This window comes from Phoca vitulina, unplaced genomic scaffold, assembly GCF_004348235.1.
Source record: "Phoca vitulina isolate PV1807 unplaced genomic scaffold, GSC_HSeal_1.0 scaffold321, whole genome shotgun sequence".
NCBI classification, from domain to species: domain Eukaryota; kingdom Metazoa; phylum Chordata; class Mammalia; order Carnivora; family Phocidae; genus Phoca; species Phoca vitulina.
Genome location: NW_022590008.1, coordinates 1 through 22706, shown reverse-complemented (window position 1 = coordinate 22706; position 22706 = coordinate 1). Strand labels below are relative to the sequence as shown.

At 57.8% G+C, this 22706-nt stretch overlaps 1 protein-coding gene across 1 annotated transcript; it reads right to left on the bottom strand.

The window, feature by feature from the left end:
* Positions 1 to 12520: 12520 nt before the first annotated feature.
* On the bottom strand, positions 12521 to 22616 carry LOC116629157 (kin of IRRE-like protein 1; the record flags this gene model as incomplete). Its single annotated transcript, XM_032399452.1, is given in 9 exon segments — positions 12521 to 17397; positions 17514 to 17591; positions 18159 to 18298; positions 18443 to 18550; positions 19717 to 19915; positions 21176 to 21276; positions 21358 to 21484; positions 22159 to 22286; positions 22468 to 22616. Coding segments are annotated over 9 exon segments (1507 nt in total), but the record flags the coding sequence as incomplete, so codon positions are not given.
* Between the last annotated feature and the right edge of the window lie 90 nt (positions 22617 to 22706).

Sequence of the window (22706 nt, the reverse complement as noted above, 5' to 3'; positions counted from 1 at the left end):
GGAAGCCAGACCCTGGGCTGTGGGGAGCAGACTCGGGGTTCTCTGCTGCACCCCCAGAGCCTAGAGGGGCCCGACGCTGCTGGGCTCGGCTCCAGAGCTGATGGGAATCCCAGTCCCTCCTGGGGGCTCTCTGGCCTCCCAGGCTCCACCCCACCCTCCCCACTCCCACCTCTTCGCATCTTTCCTTCTCTTTCCGATTAAAACCTTTTCTATTGCATGACAGGATTTTTTTAATGTTCCCAGGAGAAATACGGGAGACAGTATATATAGCCTACGAACCTCCTACGCTGTTTTTTAAAATTAAAATGGTAGTGATTTTCACTGTAGTCTTGAATTTATAATTATTTTATGTTGACCAGCATGGAAGCTAATAAAAATAAATCAAACAGATAAACGTATTAAGCTTTTTTTTTTTTTAAAGAAAAACAGACTGCTCCGGCCAAGGGATGCTCCGACCTCAGTTTTAAATCCTCCCAGAGCTGAAGGAGAGCCTCGTCATCCTCATCAACAGGATGGGAAAGTACTATGTTCCCCAGAGGGTCTTGCTTGGAGCAGGGCACACCCCGCATCCGGGGGTTTGTCTGCAGGGCATCTATTGGGCACATGGCATGTCTGGCACTGGACGTGACCTGGTTTGGCCTGTATCCTCAGAGAGCCGAATAGAAAGGGTCCTCTGTGGGCCCACCGAGGCAGGGGGAATCCCTGTCCTCCACTGAGGGGCCTGGGGAGCTGCGGTGAGGGGCTTCTGGGATCAGCAGCTCTGTCTTGGGCCGAGCCTTCCTTGGTCCCTCTCGCCGCATCTGTGTGGTGCGCCTCAGCCTCTTGCTGGTTCTTCCCTCGGCCTCCTCCGACCCCACGAGCAGCTCCCCTCAGAGCCACGGTGAAAGCACCTGTGGTCGGTGGTATCCGCTCCCCGCCTGGGCCGGCCCCACGGGGGCACCGAGCAGGTCCCCACCCACACCAGGGAACTGGCCTCCGCTCTCTGGACCCATCTCGGCGGGCTCTGCCATTCTCCTGCCTGCCCTCCCCTCCACCCTCCTCCCCGTCTGGCTGGCTTCTGCTCACCCACCTCTGCCTCTGCCTCCGGCGGCCCCTTTGTTCTCTTTCCTGAGATCTGTAGCTGAGCAAAGGTTCCTCCTCCCTGTCAGGCCCATTCATCCTCCCACAGCCTCCTGCCTGGCTGGCTCTGTGGGTATCAGTCACCTCCCCCGGGTTCTCTGCCTTCCCTTGGCTCCTCCCTCTTTCCCCGAGCAGTGGCTGAGCCCTGGCAGGTGCACCCAAGACCCCCTGGGCCTCAGCAGCAGCCCCAGTGATACCTTCCTGCCCCGGCACCTGTGCGTCCCCACCGTGACACAGACCTCTTGGGGCACACACGCTCCGGCCTTTCAGTGAGGAGCCACCTTTCCCTTCTGGTGAAGGAGCGGGGCTGCCTCAGCCATAAACCCACAGGATCTTGGGAGGAGGTGCCCCTACATTATTGGGAAGTTCAGCAAAACTCAGACACAGGGCTCTCCGATACCAGAGGCTCAGAGGAGATTCAGGCAGGTCCAGGTCCCCATCCAGGACATGTCCCGGAGGGGCCCAGGCCACGGTCCCGGGTCAGGTCCTGGCCTGGGCACTTCCCTTGCTCTCCTCGCCCTGCCTGTGAGGGCCCTTCGGGCTCCTCTGGCTCCTCTCTTGCCTCCCTTGCTCCCCAAGGACATTGCCTGAGGGTTTCAGGGCCCCCCATCCTAACCGTCCCACCCCACACTCTCGCTTGCGGCTGCATTTGTCCCCAGCCCCGTGTCTGCCCTGCTCCTGTGGCACACAGGCCCCAAGTCACTCCTGCTGCCCCTGCTCTCCCCGGCCACTCCTCGCTCAGCTCTGCTACGCACGGGCCTCCTTGGACGGGAGCCCTCCCGGGTCCATGAGCACAGAGGATGATCCCTGCCGGGGATATTCTGGGATAGCCTCTACCCTCACCTGGTAACAGGCCTGTAGGACCTCTGAGCCCACCCAAGGCAACCTCCTTACTTTACAGCGGGGAGAAGGAAGGCCCCAGAGGGGAGGAGAGGCATCCCGAGCACGCAGATCACTCGCTGGACTAGAACAGCCTCGGCCCGATCTCTGCACTCACACTCGGCCGTGCTGTGCAGACAGATGCCTGGATGCAAGGTCCGCAGCCCGGCCTGAGGGTGCCGATGGTGCAGGGCAGGGCAGGGGTGACCGGGGGGGTGGCTTGTGCGTGGGGAGCGCAGGACAGACCCCTGCCAACTTTCTTCTGAGTGCGTGCAGAAACTCACCAGCCCAGCCACAGTCACTGGTGGATCCGACACCCTTCACCCCAAGGCGCTCACCCCAGGAGACCCCTGTCTGGCAAGGTCTGGGCTTCACAAGGGAAGCGCCTCTGGTGAATGAGAAGGCTGTGGGCAAGCCCTCCGGTGAGGCAGGTGTCCATCCTTGGGATCTGTCTGGATTTTTCATCACCTAGAAATGACAGGACGATCCTGGGGGTGTCTTCCCATGCACACAGGGATGAAGGTTAGGGTCCACGAAGGAACAGATCATGAGGGAGAAGGAGGGACAGAGATGAGCCAGGGTCCCCAGAGGCTGAGTCCCCGCGGGGAGGGGACGGTTGCTGTCATCCCTACACCCCCTCCCGCCCCACCCCGTCCCAGCACTAAAAAGAGGGTGTTGGGAGAAAGAACCACTAGGGTCAAGAATGCAGAGCAGAAGGACAGAGGGCAGCGGGCGAAAGGAAGCAAGCTGCAGAACAGGAAGGGCAGGGTGGGCCACGGAGCCCCCGGGCCCCTCCGTGCAGCCCCCGGCCCCCTTCGTGCAGCCCCAGCCCTCACGCCCGCCTTGCCTGCCCGCCTTGCCACACTCCAGCACAAACCATTACAGAGAACAAACTACCTTCTTGTCTCCGAGATGGGTCCCCCGGGCAGGAGGCAAATTGCCTGCCTCGCGCATAATAAACCAGGCGTGGAGAGGAGGCTGCAGTCCCGTGCCTGGAGCCCCTGCTGGAGCCTGGGTGCCCACGGAGGCCGGGGCAGGAGCACCTCAGCCTGCCTGGAACACCGGGCAGCCTGTCCCCGCCCCCACACCCAGTCCACACACAAGTGGGTGACCGACTTTTTCCAGGAAAACCACGCCAAGCGCTGGGAACCTTGCCCAGATGCCTTCTATCCCCTGGAAAAAGTAGGCTGCCTTTCTCATCCTTCATGTCCCTGCTCAGAGGTTACATTGTCCTCGCTTTGAACCCTCAACAGTTACAAGTAATGGCTTTCTCTTCTTGCTAAAGCAGCACTATGTTCAGATTCCTAGCGTTTAGAGATCACCTCGCAAGTCCACGGATTTGCAGACAGGTAGGTCTCCGCTCCTGGACGGCACATCCCCGAAGGACAGAAACCATCATTTACGTGTCTCCACACTTCCAGAGACTTGGCACAGAGTCCCGTGCTGAAGGACTGAGTGGGTTTAAATGATGAAACCAGAGGCCGGGGTCGCCAGTCCATCACACGTCCTTCCCCTCCACTCACTGCTGGCTTCCCACATCTCATGCTCTCCCGGAGATTCTACCTGGGGGGGAAGGGCTACACACAAGTGCTCTCCCTTGGGAGGCTAGCCACCCTCAGGCCCTGTGCAGGAAGAGGACGTCGAGCGGGGGAAGGAGTATATACTGAGCCCGATCCCTGCCTGCAAGGGCCTTCCAGTCTCCTGACAGAGAGAGAGAGCACCCAGCATGCCAAGTGCATAGAAAGAGAAAAGCAGGGAGCCACCAGCTTTTCCTGTGATAAGGCAACGGCCACAAGCGTGTCTGTGACCCTGAGTGCAGAGATGGAAGCCCAGGGAAAGAACCTCTAGGCAGAGCTTGTAATTAGACAGGAGCAGGTGGGGAGAACATCTTCAGGGAGGAGGCAGAGCCCAGTATGGGTTTTGTATGATGACCAGGAGTTAGCTAGGAAAAGATAAAGGGGGATGGACACGGTTTCGAGGAGAGAACCACCTGTTCCAAGGAGGTAAGAAATGGCACATGCCTCATCCCCAGGAACCTAAAGTAGACTCACAGGTGATATCCTTAAACCTCAGGAAGGGACTCAGCAAGACGTGAGGCTGGAAAGAGGGGGTCAGGTCACAGAGGCCCTTAAGCAAGTTGCTAATGGGCTTAATTTTGTCGCGACCTTGACAGGGAGCCATGGAATGACTTCAGGGACAAGAGTATCACATCAGATTTGCACTTTAGAAGGATTATCCCAGCAGCAGATTCAAGTACGGTTTAGATGGGGTCAGGCTGGAGATGGGAATATCGGATCAGAGGCTGTTGCATTAATACAGAAAACAGTGAAGAAAGCCAAAAACCAACGCAGAGGAATGGAAGGGAGAGGAGAAGCCAGGCTGGAGCGTGGGGGAGGACGGCAGAATCAGCAGGTCTGGGTGGTGGATCCGGGAAGGTGAGGAAGGGCAGAGACTCAAGCCTGGCTCCCAAGGTGTTGGCGTCGGCCCCTTTGGGGAAGGAAAGGTGGGTCCTGCAGGTAGGGCATGCTTACCTCGGTGCTGGGGAAGACATAAACAAACGGAGGTAGCCGGCCACAGAACTTCTTGAATCACCAGCCTAATGCTGCCTTAGAGACAAGAGCGTTGATGGGATGTCCCTCAGTGGTGTGGGTCCAGGGAGAAGGGGTCCCAGACAGGAGCCTGGAGAATGCCTAGGGGTAAGGGGCAGGTGGAGGAAGGAGAGCCCCCCTCTGAGGAGTGGTCAGAGAGATGGGGGGAAGCTGAGCCATGCTACAGGGTGGAAGGAGGGGTTCCCTGTGCTCAATGCTGCCAAAAGGTCAAGGAAGTGTCAGGACAGACTCGTAAAAGGACAAAAGAGGCCATTGCATGTCCTGCCCTACCTGCCAAGGTTACCCCTGCCTTTCACTGTCTCTCTGCTCCTTTGTAGTCCTGTCAGTTGTAGAAAACTGTAGCGCACAGGTCCCGTCCACGGACACTCAGACGCGCCGCGCCTGGTGGGTTGGTGCTTTGTGCACAGGCCAGGTTTGCAAATTCCTGGCAGAATTCCTGGCTGGCCCGTGTAATGTGGCCTTCTGGATTTTCCCTTGAACCTGTTGAGACGCCTTACTGGATCTGTCATTAATGCATGGGTTAAATACAACATTTGACATGTGTTCACTTTATATTTGTATGAAGTCATGATCCAACCTTTGTTTAAAAAATGATCCAATAACAGAGTAGCTGAAAAGTGACCACTGGGCTTGATGACCGGAGCACGGTGTGTTTGGGAGTCTTGGCAGAATCAGAAGCCCGTATAGTGTGCTCGAGTTTGACCGGAGGGCCAAGCTCAGGCGCTGGCTGGAGGGCACCTTGTTGCGGAAAGAAAGATACTCCTCTTCCAACTGTCCAGACCGTGGTAAGCTGTGCTGGGTGGACAATGACAGGCACAAATGAGACCACCAAGGAGGGGCACTTAATGGGGCGTGGTGGGTGGAGGGCTTCCTGGAGGAGGTGAATCCTCATTTGAGTCTAAATAAGAGGAAGGCAAGTCTTTTTCTTTCTGGTACTGGAGACCCAGAAGGAGTCCGAGATGCTGCACTGAGTCAGCATCCAGTATGAGGGAACTACCTGCGGTGGGAAGGCCTTAGGGTCCCAAAACCCAGAACCTGGCTCCTGCCACTGACTTGCCAAGACTGTTACAGACACAGAAGCTGGTGCAGAGCATTTGAAAGCGTCTGCTCCTGAAAATCTAGGTTGCCCTGTGGCCACCAGCTTGGCATCCCTAAAAGACCTCAGAATCTTGCACCCCAAGACGTTAGCTGCTAGAAGGATCGGAGATCAGTGGTCCAGATGCCATTCTGGTCATATATATTCCCCGATTTCTTTTTTTTTTAAACATTTTATTTATTTATTTGACAGAGAGCACAAGCAGGGGGAGCGGCAGAGGGAGAGGGAGAAGCAGACTCCCCACTGAGCAGGGAGCCCGATGCGGGGCTCGATCCCAGGACCCTGAGATCACGACCTGAGCTGAAGGCAGACGCTTAACCGACTGAGCCACCCAGGCACCCAGATATTCCCGATTTCTTACAGATAAAAGAGGTGAGGGTGCCCTTGGGGAGTGTCAGCATCGTTGACAGACCTCAGGTCCCGGAATCAGACCCCTGCAATCAGCCCACGGGCCTGAGCTCAAACACGAGACTTATCTCCTCAGTCCTCCAGAACACAAGTGTTTCTACGCATGCCTTAAGGTTCTTTGACCCGCAAGGAGATTTTAAATCCAGGAGGCACCTGTGTCTGGGGCCGGGGTCCGGGTCCTCCTGTGAGAACGGGGCAATGCCTGAGCAGTGAGGTCTCGCCTCTTTTCCCAGCCTGGGGAAGGGCTGCCCTTTCAAAGGGGAATCTGGGGTGCCAACTTCTTTTCGTGGCATGTAGCCAGGACCAAGGGATAGGCATCAAAAAATGGTTTTAATAACTGAAGAGACTGTTAATAGCCTTCAGGTTATCAGAAGGAGAGCTGGAGCCCCAGGGGCCTCTGAGGGCAGAGGTTTCTGGGGCTCGTGTGCAGAGCTTTTCTCCGTGCGGCCCGCTGGGTGTTGCGTGGAGGAGGGGTGTTCCCTTAAAGGTCTGGCTCCAGGGGCCCGTTCCTCTGAATGTTGCATGCAATCACATGTATGAAATGCCTGGCACGTTTACTTAATATGCGTTAGCTTCTTCCCCTCCCTAAGCATCCCCAAAACCACGGTGGTTTCACTGAAGGAAGGGGTCCAGCATTTCACTTGGGGACAGAACGTCCCTGCGAGCAAGGAGGTCGGGAAGTGACAAGGCTAGCAAGGGGTAGGGCCCAGGGGGAGCCGCCAGGAGTGTGGATTGTATCCCACCCGGGATGGGAAGGCGTGAGGTCTGAAGCAAAGGAGTGATGGGGTGTCGTTTACACTTCAAGAGGATTGTGCTATTTTAGTGGAAGTCTAATTTTCTGGCCTTGGTGGTGGAATGAAGAGCAGGTGCCTTTCTGCAAGGCGCTAACAACCCCTCAGAGAATGTCTGCTGTGGGGGACTGATTCTGGGGCACAAGCAGGGATGTGGGGAGGCCGCTTAGCCACTGCGGGGGCGGGGCAGCGCTGAGGGGCCGCAGGGCTGGGGAGGGCCCTGGAGGCTGTGGTGGAATTTGGGACACAGGCTCATTTAATGCCCAACTGTGCTAGGTCTCCCTCCAGCTCAGGAAGTAGGTCGTTACCCCCCTTTCATGGGTAAGAAAACTGAGATTCAGGGCACCCGGGTGGCTCAGTCAGTGAAGCATCTGCCTTTGGCTCAGGTCATGATCTCAGGGTCCTGGGTCCTGCTCTGCGTGGGGCCTGCATCTCCCTCTCTGCCTCCTCCCCACTCCAGCTCTTGCTCTCTCTCTCAAATAAACAAATAAAATCTTAAAAAAAAAAAAAAAAGAAAGAAAGAAAAAACTGAGACTCAGAAAGTGTCAGTAACTTGTCCAAGGTCACATGACTAATAGATGGAGCCTAGACCAGAATCCTTATCTCCTGATGCTCAAACCAGGGTGCAAACAGATCTGGATCCTGACAGCCAGGTCTGGGACATTGTGATGCCAGCCATCCTACTGAAAATTCCAAGTAGGCCCACGGCACAGAACATTCCAGGTCTCAGGACACCCCGGAGAACTGAGGTTGTGGTGCTGGGCTTGGCCGTGGCTGAGCTGCAGGACATGGGCAGCCCTCTTACTCTGTCTCCTAGGGGTTTCTGCCTGAGAATCTGGCACATTCTCCCACTGCAGTGGACATGATGGTCTCAGGGCCATTGGGAGGTTAAGGGACCACCATTCCCTTCTGGGGAAGAGCCAGAAGGCAGTGTATTTACTGAAAGCGAGGAGGTGAGGGAACGCAGAGAACCTCAGCGGGGTGAGGTGCGGAACTCTCCCCGATTAGTGGGGTGCAGCAGGAAACACTGCCTTCCTAGGATTGTTCAGAACTCACTCTGCAGGCAGGGCGCGGGAGAGGAGGCAGTCAGGGAACCATGTGGCAAGAGAAAGGGTTTGCAGAATCAGAAATATTTAACTTAGGAAAGAGGTGTCTCCGAAGAGACATGACGTCATGGCAATAACTGGGGCTCAATATCAAAAGGGCCGCGTGGGGAAGGGGGGCTGGTTCCCCAGACAGCAATGCCCTGGAGGCTGGTTTATAACCATTGGGTGAAAATTGCAAGGAGGCAGATTCATGCTCAATAGAAGGAAGACATGTCTTCCAATTAATCCTGCCAAAATAATAGAAAAGCCTGTTTTTTAAAGTGGTGATAATAAATTAGCAACACTGCACGTTTACATCTATTAGGTTGAACCATATAAAATTGCTGATGTTCAACCATTTCTGACCTAGAAAAACAGCAGTTTCATATGGCTTGACTTACTACATTTTCCCAACTCGAAATAATTCCCAAAGTCCTTTTTAATGGCCTGCAAGTCCTCCCAAGATCTGTTCCAGTTGCCTTTCCGACAGGATTTGCTAGCACCTCTCAGGACACGGGCAGCTGGGCCTTGAACACCCAGCACTCCTTTCTGCCTCGGGGCCTTTGCAATTGCTCTTCCCTCTGCCTAGCATATTCTTTCCCCGAGCTTACCCTTCCTCTTCTCTTATTGTCCACCCCCCTCTTCCCAGCATCCCGGCCACCTACCCGCGTACCCTGCTCTGTCTCCCCCTCCGCCTGCTGCCGCCCATCATTGTCCTGTGAGCGCCATGACTGCAGGCACTCGGCGCTGCCCTGCGGCACCCCAGGGTCTGGAATAGTACCAGACACGTGGCAAACGTTCAATAAATATTTTTGGCATGAATGAAGGAATGATTTTTTTATCAACGAGCAAACCGAGGCCTGGAAGGGTCAAATGATTTTTCCCAAAGGCGCAGAGCTGATGCCAGGGGAAGCCAGAGGGAAGTCCCAGCATTTGGATCCCCAAGTCCAGACTCCGTAAAAGGCCACCCTGCTTCCCGGGCTCGAGGGTCTTGATGTAGAGCCTGTCTCTGAGTCCAAGCAGGGCCTCCTGCTTTGGGTCCATGGTTGGGCCAGGTGCCCCAGAGGTACCCTCAGCTCTTGAGGGGGTGACCCCGTTAGGCATCTATTCTAGAGAAGGCTCCGAGAAGAACAAATGTTGGTCATCTCCCAGGCCCGCACGACTGGGGTTCCAGACCAGCAGCGTGGGCATGACACTGCCTGAAGTGAAGTCCCGACCAGTGTCTCTTTCGGGGAGCTGGAGCATTCATCTGAGCCTCAAAATATGAAATATTCCCCAGTTTGCAAATGAATGCAGGATGTGTTTGCATAGCGACCACCAAGAGAGCAGTATTATGTGGAGAGGAACAAAAAGACAAAGCTCCCCGTTCAATTCTGGGAGCTGATGGCTCTGCTCTCCCCGGGAGGCTGCCTCTGTGCAGCTAATTACAGTGAGTAAGGAAATGGAAAAGTAAGGAAGTGATCTTTCTCCTCCCCCAGGTTCCGGCTTTGCAAAGAGCTGGTCTTTTGGTTTTAGAACCCTGGGGTCCGGCCAGATAGGCTCTGCCGGGCCCATCCCCTGCTATCAGGTCACTGCTAGAGCTGTCAGCATCCAGCACGCATGTGGGGGGGCTGGGGGACGTTGGTGGCGGCAAGGTGTGTGTCCGGGTGCTGCAGAGTGGGGGTGGGATGCTGCAGTGTCAACAGACCGAGGTAATCAACTCGCATTTGAATAGCATTTAGCAATTTGCAAAGGGTTTTGTGTATCTCCTCCCACTGAGCACTCACATTTTGCAAAGAAAAGGTAGCTCAGAAAATGTGCTGACCTGCGGGGGGGATAGTGGAGGAATGAGGCACTGCTGGGGGGCAATTGTTGACCCTGTGGATGTCTCTAAGGAAAGGGGCCCAGGGCCCCAGGGCAGATACCCACCGCTCCCCTTTCTCCAGGCTAACAAAAGCGACCGAGTAGTCCTGTGCTAGGAACTCTGCTAGGCACTTTGTGTGGGATAGGAGCTATTGTCAGTTCATGGAGGAGAAAAGTGGGATGTAGAGACCCGAGGTCAGGCGGGAGCAAGCGGAGAAGGTCCGCGTTAATCAGGATGGGCCGTGCTGTGTCACGGTAACAAGCAACTCCACACTTTCATGAATTGAACACAACAAAGATTCATTTCCCCCTCAAACTCCATGTTCATCATGGCTTCGCGGAGTCACCAGGGACCCAGGCAGAGAGGGACCCACTTTATGAAGCCTCACCATCTGGAATAAATGAGCTCCTGTGGCCAGGCAGGCAGAGGAAGAACTGGAGGGTCTCACGCTAGCGATTAAGAGCTTTGGTCTGGAAGTGACAAGTCACTTCTGTTTATAGCACACTGGCCCAAACTAGTCGGGTTGGCTTGTCCAACAGCCCGGGGGGCTCAGAGAGACCCAACATTAGCGGGCGCTGGCCGTGTCCAACCTTGTGCAGACTCACTTGAGAGCCCACGCTTTGAGTCACCATGCTGTCCTGCCTCATGAAACCCCACGTCCTCAAGGCGCGCCCCCCCCAGCTCAGTGCCCTGCGTGCACGGGGCTGCTGGCTCTCCTCTCCTTCTCGCCATCCACATCCTTCCAGCACACACAGAGCCGCTGTATGCCAGGTGGTTAGGATCCTAAAATACATGATACACGATCTCTGTGTTCAAGCGCCCTTATTTTAAGAGGACAGTGCTAATGTGTGCTACGCATAACCCTGCCCTCGGAGCAGACAGCTGGAAATGAGATCAGCCCCATGCAGCTCACCTGTCCCGGGACTTCCCGGGAGGGAGCGAAGGTGAATCAATAATGAGTCAGGCAGGGCTTCCTAGAGGAGAGGGCCTTTGAGCTGGGCCCTAAAGATGAGTACAATCTGAAAATGAGGAGGCAAAAGGACAGGCGCATTCCAGGCAGAGAAGGAGACCTGAGGCCTCAGCACAGAGGCAGGCGGAGCGGTGGGGCATGCCCCCAGGGCAGCACTCCATCTAATGGCAAAAACGCTGGGGGAGTGACGGGGAGAGTTGAATGAGCCCATCCTCTGGGAAGATGGTCTGGATGGAGATCAGTGGGGACCTGAACTTCAGACTTTGGTGAGGAAGGACAGACAGGAGGCTGTCTGTGCCTCGGGCCAGAGGACTTCACAAGGAGGGAGTGGCTTTTCAGACTCTGCTGAGCTTGGCAATTACCACTTGTCCTCCAGCTGGGGGTGACTGAAGGGAGCGGCTGGGGCCCCGTCACAGGCAGAGGCCTAAAACATGGGACAAGCTCCTGTGATGCCCTTGTGTCAGGAGCAGAGTGGTGCCCTCTACAGCTCACAGGCTTGTCCCCAAGAGCCTGCTGGCCCCGTGCTGGGCTCTGGGGATGCAGAGAGGAAGCAGGTGCCTCCCACTCGGACCCACCGCACACGACTAGGCCTAACGGACTCACCTGGGTCTCCATGTTTGCACACCTGCTTCTTCTCCTCTGTTTTTTTGCTTACTCTATTCTGTTTGCTTCTGGCCCCCAGCTATCATGCCAGGTTTTACCTGCCCCAGTTCAACTTACCTGGCTGCAGCCCCCAGGTCCACCTGCACCTGGGCCTCTCATTCCCGCCCACGTGGGACTAGCCTCAGGCCACCGACAGGCTCCTGGTCCTGGACACGGCGTCTCCCCACGGCTCCCACTGCACCGGCCCCTCCGTCAGCGGGGCCTCTGACTGTGACCTCCGACCTTCTTGGAAATGGGTTGCATTACCTCTAAAGTATTTTTCAGCTCTCCCATCCCTACCTCTGTTTCCGATCGTGTCCTGTGTCCCTTGCACACAGAACGCCTACCGTGGACCAGCTTTGGTTTGCGTGGCTGTTACGTGGATGATGCAAACAATAAAGCCTTTTATCTCTCTGATGATTTATAGCTTTCAAAAAACATGATCTGAAAACAGCCGTTTTTCCCCCAGTGATCCTCAAACGCTCCTGTCAAATGACCAAAGTGAAGTCCTTGCGAAGGCCACTACACTCCAGGATTTCAAATTTCTCAGCGGGATGGCCCGTGCGGGCCTCCACAGCACCTGCTCACATCTCCTCACTCTGAACAAGAAGGCCACAGGTTTGGGAACTTCGCTGCTGACCCAAACCTCTGCATCTTAATAAATGCAACCCATCTGGCTCCCACCCTCTCCCAGTTCCTTCGGGATCCGGACCCCAGGGTCAGTCGCCCCCTTTCCTGTCCCGTAATCGGATTTGGCACCAAACTTTAGGGTGCGGTGACCTCCCGCTGTTTGTCCCCCTCCCTCCCCCCCCAGCTGCCGGCTTCCCTGGCCGCAGGGCCCTGCGACAGCCACAAATATAAGTAACCACCTGGAGGACACAAATAGATCCTCTCTGCAATCTCAACCCAAAAATCTCTCATCTTTTCCCCAAATTTGACCATTTCACCCCAAATCAGGCAAGCTTTTAAGTAACAAGAGCTGCTCATGCCTTAAATAACACAAAACATGGTGCTTTTTAAAACATTTATATTTATATATATAAAAAAATTAAATATATATAATATATAGTGTGTTTGAGACTAAAAATATAGTACATAATATTTAAAAAAAAGGAAAATGAAAACAGGCAGAATAGGAAAAGGCGTGAGGACACACAGACACACACTGCTAAAAACCTACGATGGTCTGTCCTAACAAAAATAATATTTTTTTCTCTTCTCTTGTCATCATGGATCCATTTATTATTGGGGTTTGGGAGGAGAAAACTCAACTGGAGCCCGAAGTAGAGGCTGTGACCCCGAGGGTGGTCGGGGTGGGGAGCGTGACCTTCGGGGCCCCAGGGCTCCTCTGGGTGGACTTGGTGCAGCCAGGCCTCCGGGCGGCGCTCGGCTGCGCTCTCCCCAGTGGGGGGTATTCCCGGGGCAGCGTCTGATCTCCAGAAACAGGTAGAAGGCCCCACAGCCCACCGACCCTCGAAAAGGCCCGCGGTTGTAGCCAGCGAAAAGCCAGGAGCAGGGGCAGGAGGCTGGCGGGAATGTGGTAGTTCTATGCAAACGGAGCTACTATTATTATTATTATTACTGTTATTATTTTTAAGGGCAGGCTTGTACCAGAACCGCCCATATGGCCTGTGACTTCTGCACAGCAATGCTTTCTCCAGGGACGGGGCCTGGAGCTCCCTCACAGTGATGCAAGAAAATGGGAACCTCCCCCCAACCCCCCCATTCTGGAGGGCAGGGGAAGGCAGGGACAAGGGAGGGGGATACTTAAATGCTAGTTTTATAGCCTCTTCACAAAAATAGATGCCTTTCCAAATTACATCCCTCGGTCTATGGAGTGTCCCGTGACCATCTCCTCACTGGTCCCACCAGTCAGGGCCTTCACTAACACCTTTCAGGTGATTCCCTACAAGAGGCGCAAGGCGGGGACCAGCCGGGGACACACAGCACTAGAGTGGTAGAGAAGCCTTGGTTTCTACGGCCGGGCAGGGCGCTCAGTCCTGGAATGCTGCCCTCAAAGTGATGGGCCTGCAGATGGGGGTCAAGCTGACCTCTTCCACCCCAGGCATGGCGTTCGGGGGAGCACCGCTCCATCCCTGCTGGCTCCCCTTCCTGACCTCACAAGGGCTCTGGGGCTGGGCTTAGAGGGATCCAGGATTCAGGATGCAGTCTGAGCGCCCCCACGAGGGAAGAGACTGCAGCTCACCCACAATCACCAGAGCCTCTTCGAGATCCAGAGTTTATGTCAAAACTGCTCTACCCTCTTCCCTCTACTGCTTCAGAGGGGTCAGCCATGCTCACACCTCACCACCTGGCTCGGGAGACCCTGGCCGGCAGGTTCACCTCCTCAGTGAGAGGGCTGCACCGGCCCTGGGCTCCTAAGGACGGCGTGGACGGTGGCTACTCCCAGCTCCCCCTCGGTCAAAGCTGCCCGAAGCCAGGGCACCAGTGGTGAAGTCTCCCTGCCCCGCCCCGGCCACAGACACCTTTGCCACACTGGCAGAATTCTGAGTGGGCTCCCAACGTGAGCGACCATTCCCAATGGTCAGAGGATAAGCGCACACCAATCTCACCCAGGCTCAGGGTATGCTTTGTTGCCGTTTGGCATCCAGGGGACCCTAGTGGAAACTTATTCGCAACACTTCCAGCAAGAGGCCCACAGTGAAAGCTTTTTTCAAGAGAGTAGAACCTTCCACCACCCCCATCCCTTCCCTGCTCACGTCCTGTTCCCAGCTCCTCACCAGGGGTGGCTGGGCCCTCCACCTCACTGAATGAATACAGCAAGAGCAGAATAATTCTAGGGTTGTGCAACCCTCCCCCTATTTTTAAGGCCAGAAAATCGGGGGCAGTAAACGTAAAGAGGTTAGGCCAAGGTCACTTCACCCCATCCTGAAGCTGGGGTCCCCGATCTCCTGACCCCTAGCGCCTTGCTCTTCTCACTAAGATGAGAATATCAAAGGCGATCAGGATCACCAAGGTGACCACATCAAGTACTCTCGGCACCCTGCTGGAGGGCCCCAGCCTCCAACAGCAAAGCTCTACTAGGTTCAAGGGCGCCTTCCACTCCCCAGAAAAGCAATTCCGTTTGGCCCAACAGGCAGGCCCCAGTTCCGATTGTGATCAGACGAACAGCGTGCAAATTGCAGAGGGCAGAGAGGGCCTGGGGCGCTGCTGTCTCTCTGTGCCTTGCACTGTGCACGCTGCATACCCAGGAGGGGCCGGTTACTGGGTTAAAGAGCAGAGAGCAGAGGAGGAGCTCTGGTCACAGGCTTCTGAAAACTAATGGTCCCTGTAGTGTCAGCTGAGTTAGCTAGTGACCCTGGGCCCCTCCTCTTCATCATTTCAACAGAATGGACCCAGCACTAATAAAAGGGAGGAAACAGAATGTGGCCAAACCCCAAATACAAATGAATATTTTTTGGAATACTCCTGTTTAAAGAGCCATCACCATCTTTAGACTTTAACTGTTTGGATTACACATGGCTTCTGTTTCTGCGAAGATAATCAGAGTATGCGTGAATTCATCTGCACAGGAACCTGCATCCTTACCAGACCTTCTCCCGGGGCTCACATAAAATGACTCTGTAGGGAGGGGTCAGCTCCCAGGGGTAGGGGTGGAATGCAGCTGGAGCCGGGACGATGCCCCCCCACCCCCAAGAGACACCCAGGATTTGCCCCTGTTGCTGAGGAAGGGGAGAGGCAGCCTGCCAGGCTGGAACCGAGCTACTTTCTCCCTGGGCATTAGCTGGTCCTTACGAGCGGGGACGGTGAGGAATGTCACCCCACAGACCCATCCGCAAGGGTGGTGATGGCCCGTGGCTGATGAGCATGTAACTCATTAAAGCAAACATGACTAATGAGTGGTGACCAGGAGAGAGGGCAAAGCGCGTTCTGGGGATTGCCCCCGAGGCCCCGCCCGTCGGGAGAAGGGGAGGCCGGGGCGGGGGCACAGTTCTCTTTGGTCAGAGGCGGCGGCTGAGAATGGCCATGTGGAATGTGTGTGTGGGGACAGCATGGGCGTGACTGCCTGCAGTGCCCTCCTGTGCCACCTTCCTCCCTCTCCAGGCCCCTCACCCGCCGTCCCGGAAACTCTGCAACACCTGACGGCGTGTCTGGGGCTTGCAATACCCATCCCCCGTGGCCCCCCACACAGGGCCGGTCAACCAAAGCTGGGCACTCAAGGCACTGAAAGTGGAAGAAGGAATCTGATTGGTCCAAGAAAAAAAAGACACTTAACAAACCAAAACCTGTCTGCAGAGACTATCACCCATGCCCCCGGAAGGTGGCCTCCCCGACCAGCTGGTGGGCAGGACAAGCAGTCTTGAGAGCCAGGCCCCCTCCCTAAGCCTGTCAGAGCCCATCGGGGACAGGTCTTTCCACCTGAATGTTTAAAAATGGATTCAAAGTGCTTGGAAATTCAGAGTAATGGACGGTGCTAGGAATCTGGAGGAGAGCAGGTGCCCCCTTTCCTTCCCACTGGGACTTGAGGCGGGGGATTCCCTACAGCTTTTTTTTTTTCTCCCCAAATGAGGTTTTCATTGTTTTTTGTTGTCTTTGAAAAATAGCCTATAGCATCCGACCCTCACACCACCACTCCCCAGATAGGCTCAAGAGTTAAAGCCAGGATACAGGGCAGGCTGGGGAGGGAAGGGGCTCCTCTAGAGGGGGTTCTGGAAACTGCTTTGAAGCACACAGCCTTCCTGCTGGTGAGTCAGGACATGGTTCCCCCACCGTTCCTTTCTGCATGGGGACCCCGTGATCTAACTGGCTGGCCCTGCACAGAGGAGAGAGAAAGGGGCTACTGGAGAAATCTGGATCCTCTGCTGACAGACAGGTGTCCACGATGAGCAGCCAGGACAGCTGGCCCTTTAATCCCAGCTGAACGAGGGCCGGATCTGAACTCAGTGCCAGGGCTGTTCTGTGGACAGCTAAAACCAATCCAAGGTCCCTTCTGCAGTCGCGGAAGGGAAGATGCTGCCGGGGTATGAATGCAGAGGACAGAGGGGCTGGCCAGGCAAACGTGTTTCCACATATCTGTGCCTGGGCCACCCCCACCCCCCACTGCGTGTCCCCCTAGGCCAACGCCTGCTCATCGTCACACATCCCTGTCCACTTAGGGGAGACCAAAGGGGTGGGGCAGAATGGGAATGCTAAAAAGTGCCCCCTCTGCTCTCCACAACCTTCGCTTCCCTGTCCCCGTGCTGGGGCCAGGCGAGAGCACAGGTCAGAAGAGACACGTCCTCCCGAAGAAGAGGGAAGGGCAGGCCCAGGAGGCTGGGGCATGCACAGAGCACCATCCTCGGGACGGGGTGTTTCCGGGAGACCTGCTCCCCACCTGCCGCAGTGGCGGCGGCGGCGGCGGCGGCGGAGGAAGGCTGGTCCGGGCCGGGAGCGACGCGCAACGCCCCTGAATATCAGGGAACGGCTGTGAGAGCCTCGTCCTCTGCCCCGCAGAGGCGCCCCGGCCGGGCGCCGGGCCTACACGTGAGTCTGCATGCGCTGCTGGAACCGCTGCCCGTAGTCCGAGTGCTGCGAGGTGTAGGAGAAGCGGGTGGCCGTGGCGTACTTGCCGATCGGGTCGTACGCCTCGAACGGGGTCCGCTCCAGGCCGGACGGCGGCGCCTGGGGGTAGCCCAGTCGGTAGGTGGGGTAGCCCGCCGCCGCGGGGAAGGGGTGCGGGTTGAACTTGTCGTAGTTCTCATAGGACAACGTGCCGGCCGAGTCGGCGCCGGCGGGGGCGGCGGGCCCGGGGGCGGCGGGCTCGGGGCCGAAGTCGGACGCGGGGGCGCGGCTGTACGAGCTGAGCTGCGCGTAGCCGCTCGAGTGCGAGAGGCGGGAGGCCGGGCGCCCGTCGAAGCGCGCGGGCCCGGGGGCGCGGTAGTCCGCGTAGAGCACGGCCCGCGACGCCGGCCGGTCCTCGTGGGCGCGCACGTTGTAGTAGCCGTTGGTGGGGTCCTGGGGACGAGGGGCGAGGGCGCGGTGGGGGCGCGGCCGGGGTGCACCTGCCGGGGCCCGCGGGCAGCCCGCGTCCCCCTTCCCCAGCCTGCCCCCTGCCCGCCCCGCGCGCGCACCTTCATCTCGTACTCCTCCCGCGTGTCCATGGCGTCGCAGCGCAGGTCCTGCTTCAGGTCCACGTCGTCCTTGAAGGACTGCGGAGCCGCAGGGTGGGCGTCAGGGCCGGGCCGGCCTCATCCTGCGCCGGCCCCGCTCCACGCCCAGGGGCCGCTGGAGGGGTTTGGGGCCCCGGGCACACTGGAGTTCTGAGTCTGAGCCCAGCCCGGGGCGCCGGGGGTGGGGAGAGGCCGGAGAGCCGGCCTGGCACCGCGTTTGTCGCGGACGCACAATGTGACCTTGGGTGTGTCACTGTCCCTCTCTAGAACTGTCTCCTCGTCTGAGCTATGGGGCAGTTGGACCAGAAAACTTCTAGGGGCTTTCAAGTCTGACTGTGTGTGTGGGAAGGATGGGGCCAAGCGCGGGCCTATGGGGGGCCCCACCTGCCTGTCTTCTGCTGCAGGGGAATCAGCCCGGGGGGGATGTGTGCGTGCGTGCATGTGAGTATATGCAGGAGCATTTGTGCGCCTGTGTGTACACACGTGAGCACGTGTGAGCCTGGGCGTGAGTGTGGCAGGGAAGACAGAGGGAAGGTGGTTCGTAGAGCTGGGGCGGGTCCCAAGAACGTGAAGAGGGGAGTGGGCCAGGAGGAGCAGGACCCTCACCGAGTAGATGGCCTTCATGACCCGAGTCGCCGTGGACACGCTGGCTGTATCATCCTCCCGGTCTGAATGCATCGTAAGTGGCTCGCGGTTGACAGTCTCCACCTTGATGTCCAGCTTCCTCAGGGTCACGTCCTTGCGACCTAGGCAGGGAAGGGCAGCCTGGACGCGCTCTGCCAGCCGCTACGGGCCAGGCCTAGAAGCGCGGCGGTCCGTCTGCGGGGGGGGGGGGGGGGGGGCGGGGGGGGGGCCGCTGTGTGTGCGCGCGCGGTGGGGGCCATACTCACTGCCTTTGCGGCGGCGGTAGAGGAAGAATACCAAGGCGATGAAGAAGAAGGTGAGCAGGACGCCCGCACCGATGGTGGCCCCGGCAATGATGCCCACGGGCAGCACCTCTTCAGAGGGAAGGAGAGGCTGGGGTGAGGCTGGTGGCTCACGGGGACCTGAAGGCCCGGTGCCAGAGCTCCACCGATATCCTCGGACAGGAACGGTGTTTGCTCAAGTCAGGGGCAGTTGGAGGGGAAGGTCTGCATTGTGTCTGGGTTTAGGCCTGAGCTTCGGCTTGATCAGGCTTGGGAGGATGGCCATGTCCCATCCCTGCAGCTATGACACAGCGTGACCCTGGCCCTGGGGGCCCATCCGCCCCTCTGCAGCCCACCTGCCTGCGAGGCTTGGCCTCGGCTTCCTGGGCTGGGCTGCTCTTTGAGGTTAGCTGTCTCCACAAACTCCAACCTGTCACCCGTGTCCCCACCTCTCACCACCTCCCCGCCCCCACCCCATGGCCAGGGCGGCACCAGCACCCGCCCTCCCAGGGCTCGCACAGTTCTCCTTGGCTTCCCTGCTCCCCAGAGCTGAGTAGGACCCAGGGCACCTCCTCCAGGTTCCTCTCCCTTCCTGGCAGTCCTGGATGGATCAGATCCTCGGGAGGTTCTTCCCCTCCTCGCTGGGTCCTGCCGCACTCCCTCCGCTCCGTTCTTCCCCACCACCCCCTCGCTGGCTCTCTCAGCTAAGACGCACCTGACGGGAGCCCCCTCCTTTCTCTCCCTCGTCAGAGCTTCCAAAAAAGTCAAAGGCAATTTCTCCTTCGACATGCAGCATCTTAAGGGAGGAAGCATGTGCCTCCTAGCAGATGAAGGATTTTCGAAGAGGTGGGGCACCACAAGCTCCTGGGCGCCCGCCACGTGCCTGGTGTTTTATAGATATTCTCACTTCATCCCCATGCCAACCCTGTGAGGTCGGTAGTAGAACACCCTTTCATGAAGCATCTGATTTTCTCCACCTGAAGTCCTTTGCTCCCACTCTGTGTGCTCCTCCACTGACCCAAAACCCCCTCGAGGGCCGGGACCGCATCTTGGGCACCGCCATCCCGGCTGCCCCTCGTGCGGGGCCCGGCGCAGAGGGGAGGCTCAATGAACATTTAAAAAAGGGGGTGGTTTTCCCCAGGTGAGCACCAGCGCAGGCTCTGGAGGGTAGGCCCCGAGAGAGTTGTCCGCGAGAGGACTGCCAGGGGAGGGAGGAGGGAGCAGAACGCCCAGCTGCCCCGCACCCTGGCCACGGTCACCTCGCTCTTCCAGCTGGATGATGGCCGTGCCGGGCCCAAAGCTGTTCCAGGCCGTGCAATTGTAGTGCGTCTGAAAGTCTGCCTCCATGACATTGTTGATGGTGAGCGTGGACAGCACCCCACTGCCCGAGTTGGTCCTCTCCACCGTGTAGCGCTCCAGGGTCCCCACCTCCAGGAAGTTCTCCTTCCATGCCCAGGCCTGGGGTGGGGAGGGCAGCGGGGGATAAGGAAGGAGCAGGTGGCAGAAACACCTGACCCACCCTCCAGGCATCCTTGTCCCGTGTGCCCTGTGTGTCCCTCAACCCAGCCCAGTGCTCAGTCTGCAACAAACCCAAGTCACACCTGCTGCCTCAAGCCTTGGCATGGGATCTCCAGTCTAAGGGAAACAGTGGCTACCACACAATGGAGATGTATGCCAGGAACATGCAGATATGCTTAGGGACATTCTTTAAAATGCAGATTCTTGGAGCTTAACTCTTAAATATGCAACTCCAGGGGAGAGGTCCAGGAATCTCTATTTTTCTAACAATCCCACAGATGCAGGTGCAGCTGGGCCAGTGAACCAATATTTGGCAGCCCTGATGTCCTGGATGGGGAGTCAACATGCGGCCCTGGGCCTGGCTCTCCCTTGAGCCCCTGTGTGGCCTCCCCTCCCCTCTCTGGGCCTCCGTGTCCTCATCTGTAAAAGCAGAGAACCAGGCCGGAGTTGGATGCCCGGGGTTTGTCCAGCTCTGGTGGTCTGAGAGTCTTCAGCTTTACCTGTAGCCAAGCCGCAGCCGGCCCCACACAAACCCACCCGGGGGGCTCTGGAGACCCATCCCAGACTCTTAGAACAGGGAGGATCTCTCGCGGCCTCCTCCATCCCTGACTTCCCGGTCGGGACACCCCCTTCCTGTCCCCTCCCTGAGCACTGGCTCCTTTCCAGGGATCAATCCTCCTAGCTCTGCAAGGAAAGCCCCTGGGAGCCGAGCCACCCGCTGCCCAGGCAGCCGTGGTAATGAAGTGTCCCTGGGCAGCCCTGGAGTTAGCCAAATGGTCATTAAATGTGATGAGGGGTTTGACGGTTAATGGTCATGCGAGGAATTAATGGCGCATGGTGTGGGGAAGAGGAGAACGGAGAGGGGAGAGGGAGCGGGTAGGAGGAGGAAGACAGAAGGGGGCAGAGGGCCGGGGAACCCAGGGGCAGGGTGGAGGGAGGCCGAGGAGAGGGAAGGAGATGAGGCAGAGAGAGCAGCCGGGGCGCCCCGGCCTCTCACACCTGTTGCTGCGGCCATCAGGCAGGGACACTGCCCCCATTTTGTGGATGACAAAACTGAGGATCAAAATACTCAGTAATTGGCTCAGGGTCATGCGACAAGTGAGAGAGGGGGAAGTGGCACGTGAGCAGGGACGGGGGCAGAGGGACGCCGCCTCCAGGTGGCTGGCTGTCCTCGGGCCCTGTGACAGTCGCGGCACTCACAATGCGGTCCGGGGGCGGCGTGCTCCCGATGAAACACTCCACCTTGCCCCCGTCACCCCTGACAGCGTACTGCACCGCCTCACTGGAGATAATGGGGGGCCCTGTGAGCAAGAAGACGCGGTCAGGGCCAGCGGGACATCGCAGCACTTGCCCGCCCAGGCCCAGCCCCGAAGGCCGCTCACCGTTCACGTAAAGGGGCACCTCCCTCTCGGCCACGCCAATCCGAGGCACGATGGCCCGGCAGGTGTACGTGCCCGCATCGGCCTGGGTCACTGACTTCAACAGCAGCTGGTTGCTGTTACTCAGGACCTGGGCAGAGAGAGCAGCCTCGGGTGGGGAGCCAGGAGGCCTGGGCCCCTGGGTCCGAGTGGGGCCCCACATCGGAGGCATCGGGAAGAAAGCAGGAAGGGCCACAAGTGAATTCCCAGAAGGGCAAAGGGTGCATCCCCTGACTCTAAACAGGGCCGCACTGAGGCCTGCCCGTCTCTGCAAGAGTGGGCTGAGAAGGGCCGAGGCCAGAGAGGGCAGCTGGCGCTGCGTGGTTTCCCAGAGAACGCAGCCTCTCTGACGGTCTGTTCTAGAGCTTTCCCTGCCAAACAAGGCAGGAAGTTTCACCTTGAAATCCCTCTTCCTGCAATTCCAGCCCGAACTATCTAATGCAGGTGTCTGTAGAGCTGCAGAATTCAACCCTCCCACCCTCCTGTGTAGAATCATTCACTGGGCCTGCAGAAACCACCCCTCCCCCCTCCCCCACACATAGGTCCCCCTGTCGCTCCCATGGTCACTGAACCGGCCAGCTGTTCTGCGGGGACAAGTGGGTTTTGATCCCGAGCACTGACCGCCTCCTCCAAATCCCAAGACCCTGGAAACACTCTAGCTTCGACTTGAAAAGTAATGCTGCACCAGCCTCGCCCCACCCCCGCCCTCCCACCTGTGACCGACTCCTTCCTCCCCGCGCTCAAGATGGGTAGCAGGCGTCTTACCATGTTTGAATCCTTTTTGGTCCAGGTGAGGGTGAGGGGGGGATTCCCCACCCAGACACAGGTGAGGGTCACATCAGAGCCAATATCTGTGGTCGTGGGTTTGGGGTCAACTACGATCCGGGGGGCAACTGTGTAGAAAACAGCACTTGCTAGGGACTCAGTCTCATGGGGGGTCAGCTCTAGCCGATCCTCTCTCCCTTCTGCTGCCCTGCCACCTCCCCCGACCTGTCCCCTGTCCCCCCACCCCTACCCCAGACCCTTCAAAGGTCCCTGCCCTCCCCATCCACCCCTGCCCTTCCAGCCACTCACAGTGGACGTTTACTAAGGTGCTGACGTTGGTGCTCCCCACTTTGTTGTGAACCTAACAGGACACAGGCTCCGTGAAGAAGGAATAGTCGACATTTGTCTCATAGCGACTCTCGTGGGCATCTTCAATCAAGAAGCCGCCCTTGGCCCACCTGGGGTGAAGGCAACACAGGGGTGGGGATCAGGGCTTGGCCCCCTCTCACCCACATCCAGTAGCACGACCCCCACCCCGGCACCCCCAC